At 38.2% G+C, this 25,725-nt stretch overlaps 2 protein-coding genes across 3 annotated transcripts in view; one reads left to right on the top strand and one right to left on the bottom strand.

Moving 5' to 3' along the window:
- The window catches only part of limd1 (LIM domain containing 1), a 48,540-nt gene extending 29,592 nt beyond the window's left edge, over positions 1 to 18,948 (top strand). For both annotated transcript variants that reach the window (XM_003225766.4, XM_008118286.3), the window contains exons 4-9: positions 6,197 to 6,264; positions 7,682 to 7,744; positions 9,218 to 9,348; positions 12,218 to 12,269; positions 14,338 to 14,406; positions 17,146 to 18,948. In XM_003225766.4, the coding sequence (XP_003225814.1) occupies positions 6,197 to 6,264; positions 7,682 to 7,744; positions 9,218 to 9,348; positions 12,218 to 12,269; positions 14,338 to 14,406; positions 17,146 to 17,283 (521 nt within the window). In that variant the 3' untranslated portion in view covers positions 17,284 to 18,948. The remainder of the gene's footprint in view (positions 1 to 6,196; positions 6,265 to 7,681; positions 7,745 to 9,217; positions 9,349 to 12,217; positions 12,270 to 14,337; positions 14,407 to 17,145) is intronic.
- Positions 18,949 to 21,838: 2,890 nt separating this feature from the next.
- Positions 21,839 to 25,725, bottom strand: part of sacm1l (SAC1 like phosphatidylinositide phosphatase) — a 62,758-nt gene continuing 58,871 nt past the window's right edge. The window contains exon 20 of the mRNA XM_003225767.4: positions 21,839 to 23,915. Within this exon, the coding sequence (XP_003225815.1) occupies positions 23,779 to 23,915 (137 nt within the window). The 3' untranslated portion in view covers positions 21,839 to 23,778. The remainder of the gene's footprint in view (positions 23,916 to 25,725) is intronic.

Here is a 25,725-nt window from a genome sequence, read left to right as displayed (position 1 = left end):
TAATTACTAAATCTTATAAACTGTCATATGTGTTTGCTACAGTAAAGACTTAATATGGACATATTGTGTTGATATTCCTTGTTTACGCAAGCTATACATGACAAGATATACACTGCAAAGATATACAAAGCATGTGTGCAAGACTGAATCAGTGTAAAAATACATTGTTGTGCAAACTGAAATGATTTCATGATCAGATTTGCTTTATTATTCAGGGAAATTATCAAGAGATATTAATAAGAAAAATGTAATTAGTTGCTTAACTTGGCCTCTTTTTCTTACTGATTTAAATCATTATTTCGACCATTGGTATAAATTAGTCCGTACTATATTTCACAACCCATAACAGCTGGACTGAAATCCTATATCTAGTTAGCTGAAAGTAAGAACCATTTAACTCAGTGGGATGTCTTAGGCATGTATAGATTTCCATACTCAATTTTTTAAAATTGTGTTAACTCCAGTCTCCATTTATATTTTGCATTCAGATGTATTTGCAAAAGTGTCTCGGGTTTATAATCCCAATAACACTGTAGATCCTTTCCCTTAAATATATCCTCTTCCATGGAACACATTTTTATAGTAAACATAACAGCATAAGTTTTATCATCCTAACATAACACAGCAGTGCGACCAAGTTTTGAAAATAGACACAATGCAGAATTCCTGTTAAATGACTTCTGTCTGTCACATAATGATATTGGCAGCAGTCCAAGATGCATCCTTTATACTAGCTGGAGCTTTCATCCAACAATAACTATCTGAAGTATATCAATTACTAGGAGATATTTCAGGTGACTTTATTTTTGTAATCTCCCTTTTTTGCATGCCTTGTCAAAATTATTGTGAAAGGAAAACCCTATTGACATCTGCCTGTTTTGAGTAACCACTTGGACTTCTTAAATGTTAAATGGAGAATAATCAACTTGTATTTTGGGTCAGTCTCTTTGGGGACTTATATTAATTGTATAGCTTCTCTTTTTCAATAAATTCTCCATAAAAAGCATGTCTTTTCCAAGCTATCAGTGGATATTTTCTTACTCTTTGTACTTGGAGGGTTAATATGTTATTCATTTATTTTAAAAGTATTCCCCCTGTTTCTGCATGAGATTAGTTTCTGAACATATGGAAACAAAACCTTGAATAATAGTGAACCCTCTTGAAATGAATGACTTTCACCACAGAAGTTACGACAGAGTCACTCTCACTGGTGGATTGAGATAATTCTTAGAGAAATATTCTCTCTAGTAATTTGCTAAGTCCTCCAAGGAAACTGTATGGTAACTTCCAGCAGAAGCATATGATAGTTCAACTGCCTAGAAGAATCATAGGAAGGTATTTAAAAACTCTAAAATCAGGATAGTAAATAAAGAACAAGTCAAAAATGGGAATTTCAGACAAGAAATAATCAGGGCCAGCTAATCAGCTCCCAACAAAGGATTCCTCCAGGCAGGAAGCAGCCAGGCTTTGAAGCTGAAAGACAATTCAGTGCTAATCAAAGTGGTCAGTTGCAACATTCACACAGATATTAGTTCTTTCTCCCACCCTGGATATTCCACAGATATATAAACCCCACTTGCCTAGTTTCCAACAGACCTCACAACCTCTGAGGATACCTGTCATAGATGTGGGTGAAACGCCAGGAGATAATGCTTCTGGAACAAGACAAACAATTAGCATAATAAAGCATACTGGGTGCAAGTTAACTAGCAAAGAAAGTGGGATGATGGTCACACTGGGAGTCAAGGCTCTTCTGGACTCTTGGACCAGTTCTTAAACATGCTTCTGGAATGAGCTTCATGTATTCCAAGTAGACTGGAACGTACTTAGTCCTAATCTTTTTTTATACTGGTTTTAAACCACTTCATTTGGTGTGTTGCAATAGCAGATTCCCAGATTAGCTTAGTGTTTACACCTTATTTTATTTTTTTTGGTAATTTAATATTTAATGTTTATTTTACTTAAGTGATATTTGTCTTTACTGTTCTAATGTAGCACAAATCCTATGTAAAATCGTACTACTTATTTTTGACATTAATATTGAAATCTGAAATATATACAGAAAGTCTTTATATAGTACAATATATATGTATTTTCAAGGATTTTAAATTAGAGTTTTATGACAGTTTTCTCTCTCATACATTGAATTTATTGCGCATTTTAGAAATAATCGGACTCATATGGTCATATCTTGTGTATATTTGTTGATCTCTGAGTAATTTATTTATTTCAAAAAATTATACCCCATATTTCAGTGATAAACCAGAATTCCCAGTATTACCAAGAAATATAAACAATTCCATAAACAAACAAACAAAAATCATGACTCTTATTTAAAGTTCCATTCCATGAAATAAAATCACAACAATTTGCAATATTTAAACTATCAAGCACTTCTTTATGGTTTGATGTATTAAAAACTAGGAAGCATATAATCCTGAGAAAACAACATTTTCCCTGGTTCACCTAGTGTTTTGAAGACTTAAATTATATCCAAACAGGTAGTAAATAAATCGCCTTGGGTAAATATTTCTTTAAGAAGCATGCTACTATCAAGTACGCTTTTCTCCACTTTTCTGCCTACCTTAAATTACAACCATATTATAACGTGTTATAGCTTAGCGGGATATATTTTGCTCATTTTGTGCCCTGAAGCTTGGTTAGTAATGTTAAAGTGCTAAACTTGAAAGTAATTATGTGCTGGTTCTAGAAATGTGTGTCTAATATTAATAGGATTCTTTTGGATAGTGACTTTATAGAAGTGAAAAGCCAAGTTCTGTTTTGGGGGAAAAAAATCTACTTCCATAACTATCAACAGAAATAAGTATTTATTGGAAAAAAGTGATAATCTTATCAAATATAATCCCTCATAGGCATACTTTGCGGCCATTTGCTACCACGAATTCCTGTCCTACTGAATTCAGCAGAACTGGGGCATATTAAAGCCCCTGGAGAACAGTAGCCTTTCATTCTGAGTTTTCTTCAAGTGAAATAATTCAGTTGCCTAAGATAAATAATAAAATTCCATTCAGTTTATTGGTTGATGATGAAGTAGAAAACATCAGCAACAACATGATTTCTATCAAGCCTGATAGAAAACAAGTAGGCCGTACTTTATAATGTCACATAGAGGAAGCTTCTTCTCTCTGGATAAATGATTGAGCTATATAAGATGTTCTTTTTAAATCTGATAGGAGAGATATACCTCATGATGTATTCTCATGCTACAGTGTATTGAAATATCTGCATGTTGTTTCTGTAGACACAATACAAATAACATGGCTGGTTATAGAAACAAGGGTAAGAATAATGTTTTTATGATAAGAATGCATTTAGACAACTCCTTTCCAAGGAGAGTGTATAAATATCTAACTTGTTTACTTTAATAAATAGAAATATGATTGAATCGCCAGTTTATATCCTCAGTATGCCAAGCATTCAAAACAACAAGAGTCTGATAAGGGAGTGTTGATGTGAACATAACTGGTTTACCATTTTGAAAGGCACGGTGCCAAATCTGTACACATAATAAAAATGAAAATATGTATGCATGTGTGTGGCTGGGGTGTCCATTTACACAGACAAGCTCCCACTTCCACAAATAGCTATAGCTCTCACTACTCAGGAGACACAAATGGCCCTCCCTCCAATGCCATTGCAGGTTATAGTGAGCGTCATAAACATATCCAAGAGCCCTGTCAATATCCTCCACAAACACCCCACAATCTTCTTCATCATCATCGAGATGAATGTGCCCAGATCCTTCAACTTTTCCTCATATGTTTTGTTCTCCATTCCCATATCATACTTATTACCCTTCTATGAACTGTTCTAAATTGTCTATATCTTTTTACATTGAACACAATACTCCATGTGAGGCCTGACAAGCATAGAATATGGTGGGACTATTATTTGATCTTGAAATTCAAATACAATTTGACATTTGAAAACTGAGATGAGATTTTTTCTCATGCAATTATCTTTACTGGAAATATTTTCAGATTATAAATGGCATGTGACTGGCTTTCATATAGGGACTACTTCATCCTGGATTTTATGTTTTTCCTCCATCACAGACATCCCAGAGTTTCTTACTCTCTCTCTCTATTGGTGTGGAATTTGCATGACCCTGCCCACTGTCCCTCCCATAACCCTTTCCTATTCTTTTCTATGGTATACAGTAAATAGAGGAATCAATCAGCAACTGAACATACTGGAGGGGGTTTGAGGAGAATTCACCATAATTTATAGGAGTTATAGGTACTGGGATGTATAGCTTACCCACAATCTAAGAGCACTCTGAACTCCACCAACGATGGACCTGGAACTAACTTGGCATACAGAACCCTCATGACCAACAAAAAATATTGGAGGTCTTTGGAGGAATTTATAGGAGTTGGAGTTCACTTATATCCAGAGCGCACTATGATCCCAAACAATGACGGATCTGGACCAAACTTGGCATGCATACCCATATGCCCAAATTTGAATACTGGTGGGTTTTGAGGGGAATTGGCTGGACATTTTGGAGTTGTAGGTACTGGGATTTATAGTTACATTGATTACAGGTAATCAGTGACCACTCTGAACTCCACCAAAGAAGGAATTGGACCAAACTTGACACACAGAGCCCCCACGACCAGCAAAAATACTGGAGGTCTTTGAGGGAAATTCATCTTGATTTGGGGAAGTTGTAGTTCACCTACATCCAGAGAGCACTGTGAACCCAAACACTGATGGATCTGGACCAAATTTGACACACATACCTGATATGCCAAAATTTGATTACTGGAGGGATTTGGGTTGGGGGGGGGGGGGGCTGACCTTCCTTTCTGGGAGCTGTAGTTTGCCCACAACCAGGGAAACTGTGACCTCCACCAATGATGGACCTGGCCCAAACTTGGCACACAGAACCCACATGGCTAACTCAACCTACTGGAGGGGTTTGAGGGGACTGACTCACCATACTGGGAGTTGTAGTTTACTCTATAGCCAGAGAGCACACTGAATCTCACTGATGATGCATCTAGAGCAAACTTGCCCAACGTAACAAACTTTGAGTACTAATGGAGTTTCTTGGGATTAATCTGGCATGTAAGTTGTAGTTCACCTACAACCTTATGCTTTTTGTACAATTAAAATTTGACTCTTTCAAACAATGCGGGTACCCAAGCTAGTCAATAAATAAGAATGGCTTGCAACTAGGTAAAGTTTAGCTGAGAAGGAGCAAATAATCTTTCATCCATAAAGTAAAGAGATATGAATGGAAAATCACACTTGGTTAAAATGTTGTCCTAAATTCCTTAGAGTGAATTCCAGACTGGGTTAAGCTCTTGGGCTGATCTTCCCCTTGGAAACTTCAGTTAATCTCAATGTAATGCTACATAAAGACAGTTTATGCAAAGGGAACAGTGTTTCAATCAAACTTGAGGTTTGTTTCTCGAATTTTAACAACTCACTCTTGGCTTTGAATAAATGTTGGTGGCACATAAGAATGATGCAACTGACATTTGCTTCATTTCTGAGATACATATTTTCAAGACGAGCTATTTTTATTGTACCCACCACTTGTAAAATATACTTCTGTTTTTTTTAAAAAAATTATTTTTTTTAAAATTATACATGATGTAGATACGATGCATCTCTTTATTATGATAAATGACGTAGAAAGGATATTTGTATGTGGGCCTATGTTGGAAATAAATAAATAATACTGAAATAAATCCAGAAACTGCTACAACACATTTCTTTCCTTGTCTGGAAGCGCCCTCTGGTGTTGTTATATTATCGCAGACACCATGTTAAATAAGGGTATTTTTTATTGCATTGTTTTTTCAAGAATCAGCATGGTGTAGTTCTTTGAATGTTGCACTATGATTCTGGAGACCAGGTTTGAATTCAGCCATAGAAACTCACTAGGTAATGTTGGGCAAATCGTACTCTCTCAGCCTCAGAGGAAAGCAAAACAAACCCCCTTTGGACAAAATATTTTTGTTATGTGGTGTATAAATATAACAACAACAACAACAGAGTGTTGTTTCTATTTCAGTTGCCTATCCAAATAGTTCATCAGAACCAAAAAAATCATATTATGGGTTTCTTTACAACAGTTAAGCACATCAGAAGTACATCCGGCGTCTATAAATGGCATTCAGACTATTAATTACCTTTTTATCCTTCTTGTGTCCCCTTCTAGGTCGAAAGCTAAGAGGAAAGGCTTTTTATTTTGTGAATGGAAAAGTATTTTGTGAAGAAGATTTCCTGGTGAGTTATTCATAAATTAAATTTTTGAGTCAGGTTGAGCGCAAGATAGTATCTCAGAGAAAGGTGAGAATGCCAGACACACTGACTCAGTATCAGACTGTGTTTCTCACCATGATGTAGGATCGCTTTTTTAAGCAAGCGAGATGCAATTAGCAGTCCTTCTCATTTGATGCCTTTGATTAAGCATTTTTGCAAGAGATGTGATAATCCTAAATGAAACAATCACTACTAAGGGCTTATTTTTCAGAACTGCAGCATTGTGGTTTTTATCTATGCTTATTTTGCAGGTACAGCTGTGGAAGTAGATCCTAGGGTGTTTTTGGGGGTTTTTTGCTTATATAATCCAGATACATTAATAGGAAAATTAAATCAAATGAATTGAATGTTTGCTGATATTTGTTGTAAACCTCCCTGAGTCCCCTTGGGGAGATAGGGCAGGATATAAATAAGGATGATGATGATGATAAATATAATAATAAGGAGCTGCGGTGGCGCAGTGGATTAAACTCTTGTGCCAACTGAACTGCTGACCTCAAGGTTAGCGGTTCGAATCCACGAGACGGGGTGAGCTGTCTGTCAGCTCTAGCTTCCCATGCAGGGACATGAGAGAAGCCTCCCAGCAGGATGGTAACACATCCGGGCGTCCCCTGGGCAACTTCTCTGTAGACGGCCGATTCTCTCACACCAGAAGTGACTTGCAGTATGTTCTCAATTCACTTCTGACATGATAAAATATTATTATTATTATTATTATTATTATTATGTATGGTATTTATGTGTTTTTATCAATATGTATTGGGATAATGCAATTTTTTACTGTGTGTTCATATAAAATGTTGTAATTTACCTCATGCTAGCCATATATTTCTATTCTCATAATTGCAGATGGGGGGGTGAGGTAGAGAGACAGTGGCTTGTTTAGGATCATTTAGTGCCTTTGTGTTAAAATGGGATTAGAACTGCGAACTTCAAATCCCCTGCCTTTCTAATCTCTACATTGTAATTGTACTGGTACTTCTAAAACAACAAAGAATATGTGAGGAACTTACAGATTCCTATTCCTATTATCCTTTACCATAGGCCATACTGGTATGAGTTCATACCAGTATGGGGGTGCTTTGAATGCGATTTCCTGCTTCTTGGCAGGGGGTTGGACTGGATGGCCCATGAGGTCTTTTCCAACTCTATGATTCTATGGGAATTGGAATCCCAAAAATATCTTTAGAACCAAGGTCTCCAAGCCTCATTTTAAAGGAAGGAGAAAAGAAACCAAAAAGAAACACCACTTTTTCACCAGCATTGTAATGGGCGTGCTTCCTTTTTAGTGGACCTTAAGAAAATAACAATGTTTAGGATTTTATTTAGTACAATGTATAAGTTTGAAATGGTTTTTTCTTTGCCTTTTTTTTCAATACAGTATTCAGGTTTCCAGCAGTCAGCTGACAGATGTTTCATATGTGGACATTTAATCATGGACATGGTGAGTGACTTTTAGCCACTACATACAGAGAAAGGGAGAAACGCCAATGATCAGGAATGATATCTAAAGTGAAAAATACAATATGGCTGCTCCATAGGAATTTTTAAAATACCTTTGTTGTAAGGTATGAAGTGTTGTATATGGGGTGTTCAAATTGGTTTATTTCTTTAAATTAGTGTATGATGTGATATGATGTTTTAGTTGATTATGTATTGATGTATATGTATTTGTGTTTTTTAAGCTTTTGTACACCACTTTGATAGAAATGAATTATTAATAATAATAATAATAATAATAATAATAATAATAATAATAATAATAATAATGATGATGGCACTGTCCAGTTGTACTTGTGCAGCAAGGGGGAAAGGAGCAGCCATCACCTTTTGGGCCTCCAGTGCAGACGGTGCTGGAAAAGTTTTAGTCTCTGATTGTGTCAAACAAGATACTGGACATTGTGAAACTGGGATTTGAATCCAGGTCTCCTCAACACATTTACCTCTACAACTGTCAGTATTTCGTATTTTTGGTAAGAGATACCTCTCCAGTAATGCCTGTAGATAATAGCTATTTCCCAATCTTTGGTCCTCCAGTTGTTTTGGAATTCATCTCCCAGAAATCCCAGCCAGTTTACCAATTGTTAGGAATTGTGGAAGTCAAAATCCAAAACACCTGGAGAATCAAAGGTTGGTAACCACTGAACTAGAGTCTAGACTTCCTGGTGGTGGTATGAAGGCCACTATCTTCAATGATGATGATTCATGGATTCTGAATTCCGAATGATTTTTTTGAAAATACGTTATTTTAATTAATTAATTAATTAATTTTTCACATTTATATCCCGCCCTTCTCACCTGAAGGGACTCAGGGCGGCTTACAGTAATGGCAGCAATTCGATGCCCATATAAAATCAATATCAAACAATGCATAAACAGTTAAAAACTATTAAAATACAATATAATTGCTTTAGTCTACTTGTTGTTTCTTAAAATGTCCATCTTATGTTTCCTTTAATTTAACTTAACTGGCCCCATCTACACTACCATATAATGCAGTATGAAACTGTCTACCCCTCATTTTCATGTACACTTTGAAAGTGACCAAGCTTTGAATGTGATTTTCCTGTTTCTTGGCAGGGGGTTGGACTGGATGGTCCACAAGGTCTCTTCCAATTCTATGATTATATAACCGTATTACTTACCCCATCAGAATTACAGTTTTTAAGGAGTTGTTTTTGTTTCTTGCCATTTCTCACCTACCATTAATCAGCTTGATTACAGTACTCTGGGTGATACTGCTTGTTTTGTTTGGGGTTTGTTTGCTTTGAAGCAGGCTACGATTAATAGACTATGTCACAAACTTCCTAAATTATAATCCTGATATATTTCGTGCAGCCCAGTCCATTTTACTTATGCAATTTTTTTAAAAAAAGGAAATGTTTATTCATTAGTACTTTTCTATCTCTTAATACAGATTTTGCAGGCTCTAGGGAAGTCATATCATCCTGGCTGCTTCCGTTGCGTCATCTGCAATGACTGCCTTGACGGAGTGCCATTCACTGTAGACAACGACAACAAAATCTACTGTGTCCGAGATTACCACAAGTAAGAAGAAAATAGATTTAAAGAGAAAAGTCTGATGTTTCAACCTCCAGAGATATAACTGTTAGTAAAATCTAAAATTAGAGGGAGTGACAGCAAAGAAAATATGTATACAGTCAGTTGACTAATGCTGATTTTATGGAGGATTGTTAATATATTAAGAACTTGCTTTCTCTCTTTGTGGGAGTATGCCTTTACCAGGAGTTTAAACTACTCCCAGCTTTACTAGAACTGAAAAATGCAAAGAGACAACCTTTGATATGGCCTTTTTAAAGCACCAGCTCTACAAATGTGTATGTGTTTTTAAAACATATTTAAACTCACAATATGTGAAACAATATACAAAATCCCAAATGTAAAACAGTAAAGCAATCATAACAAAAGATAACTAATAGCATGATAAAGTAATTAATTATTACTGAGATTTGGATAGAGGCCTCAATGCACATGTTGTCTTAGAGTATCAGACCATAGCTCTTGCCACAAGCTGCTTGCAGTATAACTTGTGCTGCAAAGCAGATAACGGAGAAAAGAGAGGGGAATTGAAGCAGGGATATAAACAGGAGAATATGCATTTATTTTCAGTTGCCCATTCGATGGTTTGATCACAAAAAAGTATTATGTTTTTATTTGTAAATTACTGCTAACCAGTATTCAGCAATGTATTGTTGAAGGCTTTCATGGCCGGAATCACTGGGTTGCTGTGAGTCTTTCGGGCTGTATGGCCATGTTCCAGAAGCTTTCTCTCCTGACGTTTTGCCCACATCTGTGGCAGGCATCCTCAGACATTGTGATGTGTTCACAACCTCTGAGGATGCTTGCCACAGATGTGGGTGAAACGTTAGGAGAGAAAGCTTCTGGAACATGGCCATACAGCCTGAAAGACTCACAGCAACCCAGTATTCAGCAACATTACAGTAATTTAAAGCCCCCAAAAGAATGGCAAAACCGAAAACTTATCACAGGCAGTTTTACAATACAGGCAGTTCTGACTGACAAATGACTGAGTAAGAATGGGGGCGAGACAACAAGAAGTGAGAGAAATCTACCCCTCGAAAGGGAAATGCACTCCTAAAAGAGTTATCATGGGGAAAGGTGTCTTAACTGACGCTTTATCACCAATCCTTGTTTCCACAACAAGCTACATTTTCCAAAATCTAATAATCACAGGGACAGAAAGTGAGGTGAAATCTTCTGATCAGGAGCACAGATAGCAAAACAAACTCCACAGCGGGGTTTACCCTTCCCTATGCCAACCTAGCAGTTCGAAAACATGCAAATGTGAGTAGATCAATAGATACCTCTCCTTACTTACTTACTTAGGCGATCCCTCGTAGGCCGAGGACGATGGTCTTCCAGTTGTGGGGTCTTGGGGGTGGGTCTGTAGGTGGCTGAAGAGACCTATTCTTGACCCACATGTTCTCCCGCAATGAGGACATTGGTTTCCAGATGGAATGCGGTCCCGGTCAGGGTTAGCTTGACGCTCCTTCCTGTCACGCTCACTTCAAACGACCAGCATGAACACAGACCAAAGGTAGCTGCTATCAAAACCAATCTTTATTGAAGAACACATGACTTGGAAAAGTCGAGAATGACATAATGTTTACATACAATCATCTTTATTACCTTTGCTACAACGTCACACCACACGTAAATATCATCACCCAAGCCCCACCCCATGTATCATTATCATCACTACAACACAAACTACTAATTAAAATTGTTTTGGTTCTCACTCCAGAACTTCCCATGCTTTGCTGCCAGGTGTCCGTAGGAGCTATAGAGGAGTGCGAATTATTATGGCTCCGATTCAAGAGCTTGCAGACTCAGCTCTTGGAATCGGTCCCATGACACCTTCCTCTTGGCACATTTCTCCCTTAAGCCCTCCATTCGTGTCTCTTTGAACTCCGCAGCACTGCTGTTCACAGCTGACCTCCAGTTAGAGCGCTCAAGGGCCAGGGCTTCCCAGTTCTCAGTGTCTATATCACAGTTTTTAAGGTTGGCTTTAAGCCCATCTTTAAATCTTTTTTCCTGCTCACCAACATTCCGTTTTCCATTCTTGAGTTGGGAGTAGAGTAACTGCTTTGGGAGACGGTGATCAGGCATAGACAATGTGGCGAGTCCAGCGGAGTTCATGGCGTAGGAGCATCACTTCAATGCTGGTGGTCTTTGCTTCTTCCAGCACGCTGACATTTGTCCGCCTGTCTTCCCAAGAGATTTGCAGGATTTTTCTGAGGCAATGCTGATGTAAACGCTCCAGGAGTTGAGTGTGACATCTGTAGACGGTCCACGTTTCGCAGGCGTAGGGCAGGGTTGGGAGGACAATGGCTTTATAAACGAACACCTTGGTATCTCTATGGATGTCCCGATCATCAAACACTCTCTGCTTCATTCGGAAAAATGCTGCACTCGAAGAGTTCAAGCGGTGTTGTATTTCAGTGTCGATGTTGACTTTTGTGGAGAGATGGAATGTAGTTGCAGCGATACTGTACCATCTTAGAGAGTTTGCATGATGCCACTTCTAAATATTCTCTTTAGGTACTACTATGTCTATTGCCACTCTTAAGTAAAGGGAAAAACAAGGAAAGCAAGGAGATAATTTATAATCTGGCCTGGTGCTTTCTGTGCTAATCCACATATAGCCATTATTTTAACAAGGAATATAAAATACGTGATCCTGCATTTTTAGCCTGAAGTAAAAAAAATCCTCACCTAATCTCAAATACCACCTCAATCCTTTATCATTATTGTGCACTTTTAGACCAGAATTCTCAATGCTTTTTTTTTTTTTTGGGGGGGGGGGGCTACAATGAGGAGGAGTTTAAACTTTTTTCTTTATTTTTCTAACTCTGTAACATTTTTTTAATTAAAGAGTTTTAGCTCCAAAATGTGCAGCTTGCGGTCTTCCCATTCTTCCAAGTGAGGTGAGTAATTCTATTTCCATCTGTTCCATTTTGAAAAATGCTAGCACCTTTACTTGTTTCCTATAGTCATGTAATAACATGTTGGCAGTTGCTATGTCCTGCATATCTTAATCCAATTAAAAGTCACCAAGAGCTGTTTGTAATCAATGAACTTGAAATAATGAAAATATGATCGTTTGATTGAGGCAGGTGGTTATTATTATTATTATTATTATTATTATTATTATTATTTATTCATTTCTATCCCACTTTTCTCCTATGGGTGGGACTCAAAATGGTTCAATGGATGTTTCTGATGCATATAACTAAATTTGTTTCAAGGTATGGCAATATATATATTTTCTTTTTATACTCTCCCACTCACACCTATTCGCCACTCCGTGCCTGTGCAAAGATTTTTAGAAACTTCCAGAGTTCTGCTTTGGCGGTAGCCTCCCATACCTGCATACCTATAGATCATGTAGTCCTATTGAAAACTAGTTCCTTTTCATCTGTCATCATGGGAAACTCATTACAAAGTCAAAGCATTTTGGCATTTTGGTCAGTTTGTCTTCTCTCTCTGTGGATATATGGCCTGAAGGAGTTTCTTCACAACTAGAGCATTCCAAATGTTTCACTTTTTAGACATGCATCATTTTGCAAGACAGTAATTCAGTTTTACTAGCAAGCTGCTTATTAGAGATATGGACACATACATTAATTGTAATAACTAACCTATGGGGACACAACATGTCTCATGAAAACCTTTCATTTATGTTTTTAAAATATATGATCTACTGCTTTTTTAAGACTTAGAGGTATCTTGTTATGTTCATGCAACAGACCTACACACTGCAGTCAGCACAGTAATGTGTTGCGACTGGTTTTCGAAAGCTCTGATCTAGATGGTGAGGCTAAAAAACAACATTCTGGCAGTCATTCATATTGTCTTCTCTGCCTGTGCGAGGGCCATGCAGTTGTTTCAGTGCTTGTATTGACAGAAGTTTATGGGGCAGAGGCGCTCCAGACTGTGGTCTCTGCAGCCCAGAAGTCATTTCAGTCAGCTTTGCCCATCTGAAGACAGTGTGACATGGAGTGTGAAGAATAGCTTGTCTACCTGTAACTGGTTCTTTGAGTGATCATCTGCGAACTCAAACTGGGTTTCAGTGGAAATGTGTGGTTTATTTTGCATGTGGATGAAGATTTCACACAGGCCCAGAATGATCCATATGTGTGAGTTCATAGCTGATCACCCAAAGAACAAATTATAGCTAGGCAACTGGATTCTTGTTGGTTTTGTGGCAGTGAGAGGTTTGTGAAGTCATTATGATTAATTAGTTCCAGTGCTTTTTGCATATGAAGTTATTATATAATGTGATTTTTTCCTGAAAAAACATTGGAATGTGTAGGGATTTTCCCCTCCCCTTTTCCCTCCCACTTCCTGGTTTCAGTCAATGATATTCGGGAATTTTTAAATGCTGAAGGGGGCTTCTCATAATAACGTTTATTTGTGTGCTTATAGCCTCTGGCCATTTATTTTCAGTCCTGAGGAGGGAGGCTGCTGGAGCTTGGCTTGAAGTGATCTGTCTGCATTTTTGGCAGTGGCAAAATGTTGATTCATTCATTCATTTATATACACTTTTTTCTCAATAATAAAAAATTGCCCTGCATACAAGTGGACAGCAGTGATGGGCCCAAGAGGACCTTCCTTCCAAGAGGAGCAGCCACTGAGGAGCCCCTTTCCCTTGTTCCAAACAAACAAGCCCAAAAGATGGTGGAACAGAAAAGGGCCTATATGGGACCCAAAATATCATATATTCTGGACTCAAGCCACGTAAGGCTTTAGCTTTCACCAAGACTATCAAATGAACAACCCTCCCTCCCCCCAAAAAAATCTGTTTCCTTTTTCAGAAATTCATCGGTCACTTTCTGTCTTTCCTCCATGACCACCTGCTCAGGCCTGCTAGTTCAGTATCAATTTACCAGAGGAAAGATTCAGAAAGTCCAGAACAGTTCTGAATTAGCCCACTTCTGTCCATCTCTCCCTTTTAAAACATTTCCCTTGTTTTTTTCTTTCTTTTCTTAACAGGGTTCTGATGAAACTATCCGTGTTGTATCAATGGACAAAGATTATCATGTGGAGTGTTATCGCTGTGAGGTAATCCAGCTTTTCCTTATATAAAATAAAATTACAAACTAAAGCTAAACGGGTTGTATGGCCATGTTCCGGAAGCATTTTCTCCTGATGTTTTGCCCACATCTATGGCAGGCATTCTCAGAGGTTGTGAGGTCTGTTGGAAACTAGGCAAGTGGGGTTTATATATCTGTGGAAAGCCTAGGGTGGGAGAAAGAACTCATCTGTTTGAGGCAAGTGTGAATGTTGCAATTAGCCACCTTACTTAACATTGAATGGCCTTGCAGCTTCAAAGCCTGGCTTCAACAAAGGATTCCTTCCGGCAGGAAGCAGTCAGACGTTGAAGCGGCAAAGCCATTCAGTGCTAATCAAGGTGGCTAATTGCAACATTCACACTTGCCTCAAGCAGACAAGAGTGCTTTTTCACACCGTGGACATTCCACAGATATATAAACTCCATTTGCCTAGTTTCCAACAGACCTTTCAACCTCTGAGGATGCCTGCCATAGATGTGGGCGAAACATCAGGATATAATGCTTCTGGAACAAAGCCATACAGCTTGGAAAACTCACATCAACCCAGTGATTCCAGCCATGAAAGCCTTCAACAAAACATTAAGGCTAAATGTATCATCCTTAGCCTTATGGGGGGAAATCATGCACAGGGCCATTGGCAAATATAAAGCTAGTGTAGCTGCAACATGACCATACAGCCCAAAAAACTAGCAACTCAATGCTAGTGTCAGTTTTATCAAAAAAAGCTTTAAGTAATAGCCAAAGAACCTGTTGGGTATGTTCCAGGACTTCTGTACATACCCTGGAATTGTTATGTTGGATGTGTAGTGGAGAGAGTCCTCTCTTTTTGGGGCTTTGTTATTTCAGAGTCCATTCTCTAAAGTCTACTTAGTCATGGGAGCAGCTTTTTAGGAAGTAGTGGGCAGGCTTCTGTGATCAAAAGGATAACCTTTTAAAAGAAGCATAACTTATAATTTTATGTTATAAGTAAGTTTGGGTTTCTTAAGCTCCTTAAGATTCTAAATATTTGTGAACCTCTCAAAGTCTTCTCATTGTACCATTATAATATGTAAGTATATATACTATTTAAGTATTTATACTTATTAGCATTCATCTGGATAAGCTAATTTTCTCTCTGCTGTAGTCAGCTAGGCCATATTCCAAATTTGCAATATGAGAGTGGTATTGTTTTTTTAATTTGAAAGGGATATGTGATTGGTACTTTTTGGAATATCTACAATAAAATTTTATCTTCATATGGCATTAATAATAGTTTTCATGAGCTTGGTATTTCCCTGAGACCTTGTTGGTGCTAGCTTGCTAAGTTCAATCAAGACAAACTGAAATAGCACTGAAGAGATTATTGAAATAACCTCTTAAGTAGCTTTGAGAATTATAGCTGTGATTTTGCAAACTGCAGAGGTACTGCTTAATCCAATTAGCAAATAGATAATGCTCATAATATATATGAAATGCTCCTCTAATTTTAGGTGGACTACAAATTTAATATAATACACAAATTCTATTATAAATAGCTGAGATTCCACATTGGCCAATGTAACTTGACAGTGAAACTCTCTTACTGTAGCTGCTTTAGTTTTGATTCCTCCGAAACTTATTTCTTAAGGGCTTCCTAACTTCCCAGATCAAGATGTGATAAATGGCAACTCCCAGTTACAGGGCATGTTGAGACAAGCAGCTGGAGAGACCATTTGTAGTCTGCTGCAGACCCTTGTTTCAATTCAACCTATGGACACAATGTGTGTATGGTGACCCCCCCCCCCCCCCAGGGTTCCAACCCCCAGGTTGAGAAATGCTGGTATAAAGGAATCCAGACGTCATTGCCTGCGTGAGTCTATTTTCCTAGCTCTTTGGGTCCATTGGGGAGGTAGCAGAAGCAGCAAGTAGCGCTTAGCTCAGCCAGACTAGTAAACTGCCTTCTGGCAGAAACTGAGGACAAAATGGTTGGGGCCTGGCAGAGCTGTTTGTGGCTGGGGTCCTTCCTCCTTTTCTATTTCCTTTGTCAGAGTTAATGCAATTTTTAAACTCATCCCCCAAACCCGGGAAATGTGCCATTGAATCTGAAGCTCACCCCAATTTTGAAGTCCTTTAAATGGGAAAACGTACACCTTAGATTTGATGAAATGTGGTATTATTAGTCTATAGCTCTATATAGTACAGGCACAGATTTCTGATACTAAAAATGACTGCTCATTGAAAGTATATACCCTGAAAAGCTGTTTGCACTAATCTCACTTTTGCTGACAAATGTCTCACCAGTAACTCTGAATACTCAGCAAGATGTTCTATAAGATAGGGACAGTGGTTGGTTGCGATGGTAACACAACACTAGCTGTTTTTGTTGCATTGGATGAGCCAGTTTTGGGGAAGAAATGTTTTTTCACAGAAAAAAAAATGATTTTTATTTGAACAATGTTATCCACACTGGCAAATGTTTGTCTTCCTCTCCACTGTAGTAGTTATGAACAGTACAAATCAGTCTGTTTCGAAATAATTATACCACTTCAATAAGGATTGTGTTAGCTGTGTCTGGAAAGGCTTTCCTATGGAAATATTTTGTGTGATGCTTATGCCAACTATTTGTGCCAGTAAAAGTTTTCAGTACCAACTTATTTTTTTGTGTGTTTTATTATATAATGACCATTTATATATACAGTAGGAGGACGTTAGGGAGCTACTACATATCTCTGCTAGTTTTTTTTTCTAAATCTATTTCTCTCTTACATAGGACTGTGGCATGGAGCTCAATGATGAAGATGGGCATCGCTGTTTCCCCCTGGATGAGCATTTGCTGTGTCATTGTTGCCACCTGAAGCACATAGAGAAAAGCTCGTCTCCTGTAGCTTCATACCGGCATCATTATTAGTCCTCACTGCCCAGATTCCTAGGAGGCTGCCAAAGTGACACAGCAATTTCTCTTAGGTGCCTTTTTTTGCCTCAGCTGGAAATTTTCAATAAGAGGACAATAGAAAAAAGTCTCAACTTGCCTCATGCATTGTGTGCAGCGGAATTCTACACAAAGATGTTTTGCAGTTTTATCCAGAGCTATTTGTGGTTTATGTATTTCTCCACCTGGTTTGAAAAAAAGGATAAAGAAAGTAAAGAGGCACTATGTCTTCTCCTGAATCCTTTCAAAAGAACACTTCAATAGGAAATTAGGTCACAGCAAAGTACTTATTAAATTACTTCTTTTTAAAGAATGTGTGTACTGATAACATAGTTATATGTCTTAATATAGTGGCCTTTACATTTCTAGTCCACCTCACCAGCTACTCTATTCAGTGAGTAAACTGTGTTTTGTTCTACATAAATCTACTGTGCCAACCCTGTTGCGGAAATATGGGTGTTCTTTTTAGTGGGCATGATTACTGAAACAACACTATGTAACACAATTTTTGTTCCTGGGTTATAAATGTCATTTCCTAATTGGTTCTGTTATAAAAATATGGAAATTGTTTATTTAACTGCAAAAACTTTGTTTTTGCGGGACATCCTGCAGCACATTTTGCTATAGTTTTTCAATTAGTATCTCATAAGAGTCTCATAATGGCGCTCCATGCAGTCATGCTGGTCACATGACCTAGGAGGTGTCTATGGACAACACCGGCTCTTTGGCTTAGAAACGGAGATGAGCATCAACCCCCCAGAGTCAGACACAACTAGACTTAATGTCAGGGGGAAACCTTTACCTAAGTCTCAACCAATTCAACATAGTTTGTGGCAGCCTCAAAAATGAAGTTTCTGGAATATAACAACTTTCAAAGTACATACTGTGCAATTAAACAAGAAATAACACTTTCAAACCAGAAAATTTTTCAAATTTTGTTACATAGTGTAATTATACCCCCCCCCCTTTTTTTTTTTTTTACACTGTAGGGAAGTTTTCTTCTGATGCCATACCTTCTTTGTTCTGAAAGTAGCACTGAAAACCTATGTCTAGATAAGATGCTGATCTGCTTCTTCTTACCCTAGAAATCCAGTCTTCTCTATTTGGAAGGCAATCACATTTGGCCTCGAGTGATAGCCTATGATGAGTATATAGGCATCAGTGATGATGCAAAACAGCAGCCAGAATAATTTAGAAGTGTACATTAAGATGATTTCTACAGTTTGATACTCTTTCCTGATTTTGCTAGTTTTGAGAGGTTGGAACAACTTGAAATCACTGTGAGGCTGTTTTTATGTATAGCTTTGGGATCTGTCCTGCAATTACTGAGTGTGCAGACTGAAAAACAATTCATTTCTAGAACAGGATTTTCTTTGATGTATGTCTAGGAAAAAATACCTATTACTGGGAAAGATAACAACTGTGCCTTATAAACTATAAACTCTGCAATTAAGCATGTATTTAATAAATGTGATGTGGCCTATAGAATATTTGTGTACTTTTGGTTACTAATACTTGGGATGAACTGAAACAGATCAATGTTAATTTAAAAATTCTTTGCCCCGGTGGTTTATCAGCTGGTTTGTTTTAAATGCAGCCAAAGCTACTTTGAATGTTAATAAAGTAATTCTCTGTTTGTTCTGAGCTGTGTGTTGAACTTATGAGATGCCTTTATGAACTATCTTTAAATGGCTCCACAACAAAAACTTAGAATTGTCCATGTTGCATCTAGTCCAACATTTGCTTCACACAATGAGTGAACACTGTGAGTTGCCCATTGGCAGCCTGTGAGCAAAAAGTAAATCCTACCACACCATTTTTGTGACAGTTCTCAGCAATTAGTGTACAGAGACGTATTGCCTTGAATATTGGAAATAACATAGTGCCATCTTGAGAAATATCCAATGACTTCTCAATTCTCTATTATTTAATTTAATTCCCGTTTAAACCCATTCAAATTGGGAACTGTAATTACAACAAAATAACTTTTCACCCTGATAACCATTAGCTTAAAATACAATATAAATGTTTTGTGCACAGATTTTCATTGGTCATTTATGTTGAATGATTGCTTTACAAATATAAGGAGAAAATTGTGTGTGGATGTGGTGCACAAGGAGGGATAATTCGTTCACACAAGTTGAGCAGTAAGAGAAGCATGGCTTCAAGATCCTTCTGCTATTCAACTGGCACAAACAGTTGGACAAGATTCAGTTCAAAAGCCTGCTCAAGATTGAATGTTGAGCTGTTATTTGAGAGAGACACTCTTGACTCCATCAGTTTTGCCAATTTTTGAGTGTTACTTTCAAATACGACATCTGATCTACCAGAAAGGAACTGAGTGCTTTCAGGTGTCTATCAACAGCATTTCTGTCTCAATGCTAATGTCTGTTGTAAGGAAACCACCGGCCTATATTAATCCAAAGCACCCTGAGCTTGATTCTTACCCGTCTATAAAAAAATATTTTTTAAAAAATTCCATCTTTTTACTGATGTAGGGACTCAAGACAGTAACAATCAATATAAGTCAATGTTAATCCCAATCACGCCACCTTCAAAAGCACAACCCTCATCAGTTTATAAACACCTGATGGAAGAAAAAATTGTTACCTATCAATGAAATATGGACAGCACATAGGATGTCTGTTTGATCACTCGAAGAGGGCCTAACAGGCTCATAAAGATATGGTTCTTCAAACCAAATGGATCAAAGCCATATAGGTCTTTAGGTGCCAAAACCAGCTCTGAATTGTGCTCAGAAACAAGCTGGTAGCCAATGGAGCTGTTGCCAAAGGGTAGATGTGTGCTCCCTGTAGCCAGCCCCAGTTAGTTATGTGGCTGCCTTTCTTAGACCAACAAGTTGGCAATTTTCAAGACAGCCCAATGTATAGGCCATTATAGTAAACATGTCTGATTTTCTTACAGACTTTCATAAAAAAGGCAATGTATAAAACACCATAGGCAATCAACGTCTCTTCCATCTTATATAGAATCATAGAGTTGGAGGAGAACTCATAGGCCATCCAGTCCAACCCCCTGCCAAGAAGCAGGAAAATCACAAAGCACCCCCAACAGATGGCCATCCAGCCTCTGCTCAAAAGCCTCCAAAGAAGGAGCCTCCGCCACACTCCGCGGCAGAGTGTTCCACTGCCGAACAGCTTGTAGTGAGGAAGCTCTTCCTAATGTTCAGGTGGAATCTCCTTTCCTGTAATTTAACGCCATTGTCCCACATCCTAGTCTCCAGGGCAGCAGAAAACAAGCATGCTCCCTTCTCCCTATGACTTCCCCTCTCATATTTGTATATGGCTATCATGTCTCCTCTCAGCCTTCTCTTCTGCAGGCTACCTACAAAGCTGTTTAATCCTTTGCAAAACAGTAGAAAGGAAGTGTTGGAAGTAACAGCCACCAATGTCCTTGTGTGCATCCTGGATGCTGTCACCACTCGTGGATTGGTCCTTTGGTTCTTGTTCATTGTGTTCCTTAAATGAAAGAAAACAGACAAGAAGAACCAGGAGACATTAGTGCAGACAGGCAAAATTCCCAGCAGCTTTGCTGAGCCATGCTCTCTATATGTTCCATGTGATTTTCTTTCATGCAAGCAATCCTTGTTTTTAGGAGAAACCAAAATGTTAAACTTGTGTTTTAAACTATTCAATAAAAGCAGCATGAGTTTATTTAATCAACTAGAAACTAACATGGGATAAAATATTCCATATTTTTACTTTAAAATATTATAAACTGCATCCTGATTTCTTTTAGCATATTCTGTATCCTGAAGACATTTAAGCTTTTCTTTACGTCAGCCCCTCATCTTAAACCAGGGGTACAAAATCCATGCCCCCAAAGTCCTTTAATGGAGCTGGATATGCACTCTCATCCCCCCACAATTGATTTCATATATGAACTAATCTACATGGGACAATTACATGCAGCTCTGGACACTGAAAACGCCCTCAGCTATGCATATGGTATTTTTTATGCATTTATGCAAGAAATCAAATACATTTGGCTAGGGAGCCATTATGTGGTAAAATGATGCTTACAGTATTGACTATTTTAATGCCTTCTGATGTCTAGGCTGCTCTCTTGTTATTTTCAGACAGAGCACTCTGGAGGACAAAGAGGGCATTGCTATTCAAAGCAGTGGTCTGTAAAGCTGTTCCCGGCTGGTCCATGGAGTTTCCGGAAAAGCAACCATTGCTGCCAATGGACACAAAAGTGTCCCTAGGAAAAACAACCTGCCAGTCCTTCACATCAGATAGCACTTCTCAAGCTGATACAGGGCATCAAAATAATAGGGATGCCAAGAGTACTTTTTTTTGGTTCTATGATTTTAAATGAGACTTGTTTTTGTGCAATTGTGCAGAAAGTTCATAATGCAATCCAATGTCATTAAATCTATTACTAGCCCCAAATGAACAATATGTTTCAGTTATTTTCCACCCAGTTCTTAATCATAATCTGCTTTTGAAAATAACACAACACACACCTCACACTGGTCTTTGTTTTTTAGCATTCAGACACAAAACTTAGAAAAGTTTTAGAAAAGACTGAAGTTTTATTATTGTTTAGGTACATTGTATGTGGACTAAGAAATCCAGCCCCTTTGTAAAGCACTGGAGTACAGACATCCTTCAAGCCCTCCTCAAGCCGGTACATTTTATTTCTATCCTAGCAATGCCACCTGGCCCAGTTTTCTTCTTTGTTGCACCCAGTACTTAATTGGAAATGCACCGGAAGGAACAAGGAGTAGTCATTTTTAGAAAGCATCAAACAATGAAATCATACATTTAATGCAAAGCCTTCTTACATTATCCGCACACCTGAGTGGTGGATGACGTGGATTTTATATTTTTTATTTTAATATTGGGTTTGAATGCCACATAGTTCTTTCCACTACGTCATCTAAAATGCAAACAGGAGCTGTGCAGAGTACAAACAAGTGAGAAGGTAATATTTAAACCCAAAGAGGCCTCCAACCACTCAAAGATTCAAACAAACAGTTGTTTGACTGTACAGTATTATTCAGTTGTCATACATTGAGAATACTGCAGCAGCAAGTTGTGGTTTTAGCTTGGAGTGACAAAACTGCATTAACTCTAGCTGTCCACGCATTCTCTGACAATTTGAATTCATAATTGCAATCTTGAATAATACAGATGTAATTACAGGAAATATAATAATGCACTGCACCTGAAGCTGATTCATATGTTTCTCAACACAAGTAATTAGAAAATGGATGGCATACGTTATTTTAAAATTGGTCCTTGATTTAGATCTAGTTTTAATAGAAAGCTTGGAAGCACTAAATTTTGAAACACACATAACCAGCACAAGGCTAATCTTAATAGTTTAAATGTTTTCAGAGAGTTACCATTGTAGAGAAATATAATTACGGCATGCACAAAAAGCAAGCTGATGCTGATCCCGAGTGCAGACATGGAATTGAGCTCAAATCTGCATTCATTTTTCCAAAGATTATACTATTAAAATCTGGCAGCTGGTTTGCCAGGTTAAGAAATACCTTCTACACTTGAAACCTTCCTTCAGAAAGGAACAAATACTTTGGACCTTTAGCGTAAGAGGGTCGAAATAAGCAGTTTTACATTCTTTGATTCCATTTATATCTTACAAAAAAAGACAATACACTTTGAATGACACAGAAGTTTGTCATCTATGTCTACAGATTGTAGTCATTAAAGCAGATCTCAAGACGTGTTCCAAACAAGTCAATTATACAGCTCATCCCTGCAATGATTTCACAGAATACTGCATCAATATTGTCCCCAAACTGGCAGATGAGGTTTTTGTTTTGAAGGGAGAGTGCAGGGAGATAAACAACCATTCACTTCCTCCACTTAGGAAAATGGAAATATACATGGGAGGAAAAAACCAAACAAACACACAACCCTGAACGTAAAACATTAATTGCTCCCCTGGTAACAAGGGTGCCTGACTAGAAGTTCCTCAAAGCAGCAATATTTGTTATTGTATAACCAGCAAGGCTTTTACTAGTATCAAGTAATGTAATTTAGACTTACCTTAGACACAATCCTGGAGAGAATAGAGCTCTTGATATATCAAGACAGCATCTCTTCTTGAAGACTGAGCAATCTCAGCTTTTTTACAGTATTACACTGCTGGGTTGTGAAGCTTAGCAGACCCTTTTAAGAACCCAGTCCATCTTCAGTGCTATTTGACTTTCATGTCTAAATCTCACAAGTATTTAAGTACATACACTCTCCAGCAAATGCAATACTCCTAAGATCATTGTGACTACAGAACCAAACAAATCAATCCCCTCCACCAAGTAACCAGTTGGATTCACTTTTACACCATGCAAAGAGGAAAGCTTTCTTTTAAAAAGAGAGAGAGAGAGAGAGACCACAAGCTGGTGTGGAAAACAGGTCAGTAGAGACTCCAGGTGTGACTTGAGGAGCCATCCCTACCAAGCTGCTTTCCACACACACAAATTCAGTCCATCTTCTCTTTCTGGACTAGTCTGGGCGCATCGACGAAATCTTTGCCGTTGTAAAGAATGATAGCAAGGGTGCCGAAGCTGGCGCTCCCCCAGAACATCACGTAGGCCAGTGTCTCTGTCCATGTGTCACCTGTGAAACGTAACAAATACATAGAAGAAATATTTAGTCATCATTTCAACCAAAGAAAGAAACAGAAGCCTGCTAAGAGGACAAGTTCTGAAGTACTGACCAAGATCCAGCATTGGGAGATACAGCTATGGTTCTACAGGCACTAAGATCTACTGGGCCTTCATCTCGGTCCTGCCTTCATCTCAAATGCGGTTGGTGGGGACGAGAGAGAGGACCTTCACGGTGGTGGCCCTTCCAAGGGAGATCAGGCTAACCCCCACTCTTAAAGCCTTCTGTACACAATTGAAGACATGGCCTTCAACCATGTTTAGAGATTCCTTTAATGAATATATGTGAGGACCAATAGATTTCACCAAACACTTTACATGATTGAGATTGAGTATTGTTGTTTTATACCTGCAGCTATTGCTGTATTTTACTGATTTTAACCAGGGGATTTTGTGAAGTGAGATATTTATGTTGGCTGTTATTGTTTCTGCAATTTTTGTGTTTTGTGTGTTTGCACCTTTGAATGCTTTGTAGGCCACCCCGAGGCTCTCTGGGAGATGATGGTGAGGTATATATAAATTTTATTTATTTTATTTATTTTTCCAGCTCTTTTTGATGCTATGAACTTGAATCATTACCACCATGGTCAGAAGATACTGTCATTAGGAAAAGTCAAGCCCCCTTGTCTGAATTGAGGAGGAGAAAGAGGAAGAGAATGTGTGGGAAATACTTGAATCATTCACATGAACTGCACATATACCCAGAATTATATAATACAGACCAGTCCAAAAAGTACGCCATGCAGACAGTAGGACACAGCAAAGGACTGGAATGAAAATGCTGTTCCACTGAATACAAGGGGCGGGGGGGGGGGGGGGGATGGAACTCCTGAAAATTTCCTGACTTCCATTATCCACAACCAAAACAGTCATTGTTTGGAATGGTGAGCACTGAAGTCCATAATCTGGAGATCCATAGGGTGAACAATCCTATCTTTGCATGAATAAACAGAGCACTGTCCTGTAAGGTTGGTGCCCCCGTTTACAAAAGACTGACTGCATTTGAACTGCTATTAAAAGAGAATCTGAGCTCCAAAAGAAATTGGTTGATTATGAATCTGTGGAAGTAAACAGTAAAAACCATTGCTAAACAGTCCTGTCACATTAACAATATGCATTCCATTGCATAATAGTAGTTACCACATAATAGTCGCGCCCCTCATAGTCCCAAAATAGTTTCTCCCATTCCTCACATAATAGTCACAGTGATGTAAAACTGAGAAACTCCCTTCCCTCTCAAAAACAATTTAAATGAACAGTTTGAACATAGAGCTCTTTCTCTTTCTCCTCTTCATCTTAGGGCCACAGAAAGATTTTTAATTTTTTTTAAATCCCTTAGAGTCCAGCAAACAGAAGGGACCAGGTTTTTTTCATCACATAAGTCGCATTCATCCCCTCCTTTTCCAATAAAAAGGGGGACAAAAAGTGAGAGTATTACACAATGAAATACAGTAATAAAAAGTACACTTTGGAACACAGTTCTGATCAAACATTTGAACACTTATTACACACTATAATTCATCTAATGGTTTTGTTAACAAACTGCCCTTACTAATGGCAACAGCAGCTCTGCTGTCACTCATGAATCTGGAAATGCTTGACTACCAAAGTTGAACCTTTGCTACATATCATCCTTTTATTGCTCCTATTCTTGCCTTGAAATCCCTATGCAGTCCCCTGTAAGCAGACTTGTGTGTGAAAGATGCTGCCTTGGAGCCAGAGGGCTGGCTCAGGTTGACTCCAACTCTGGTTCAACCAGACTG

Source organism: Anolis carolinensis, chromosome 6 (assembly GCF_035594765.1).
Source record: "Anolis carolinensis isolate JA03-04 chromosome 6, rAnoCar3.1.pri, whole genome shotgun sequence".
NCBI lineage: Eukaryota > Metazoa > Chordata > Lepidosauria > Squamata > Dactyloidae > Anolis > Anolis carolinensis.
Note: the sequence above shows the minus strand (reverse complement) of the source record. Positions and strands in the feature narration are given on the sequence as shown.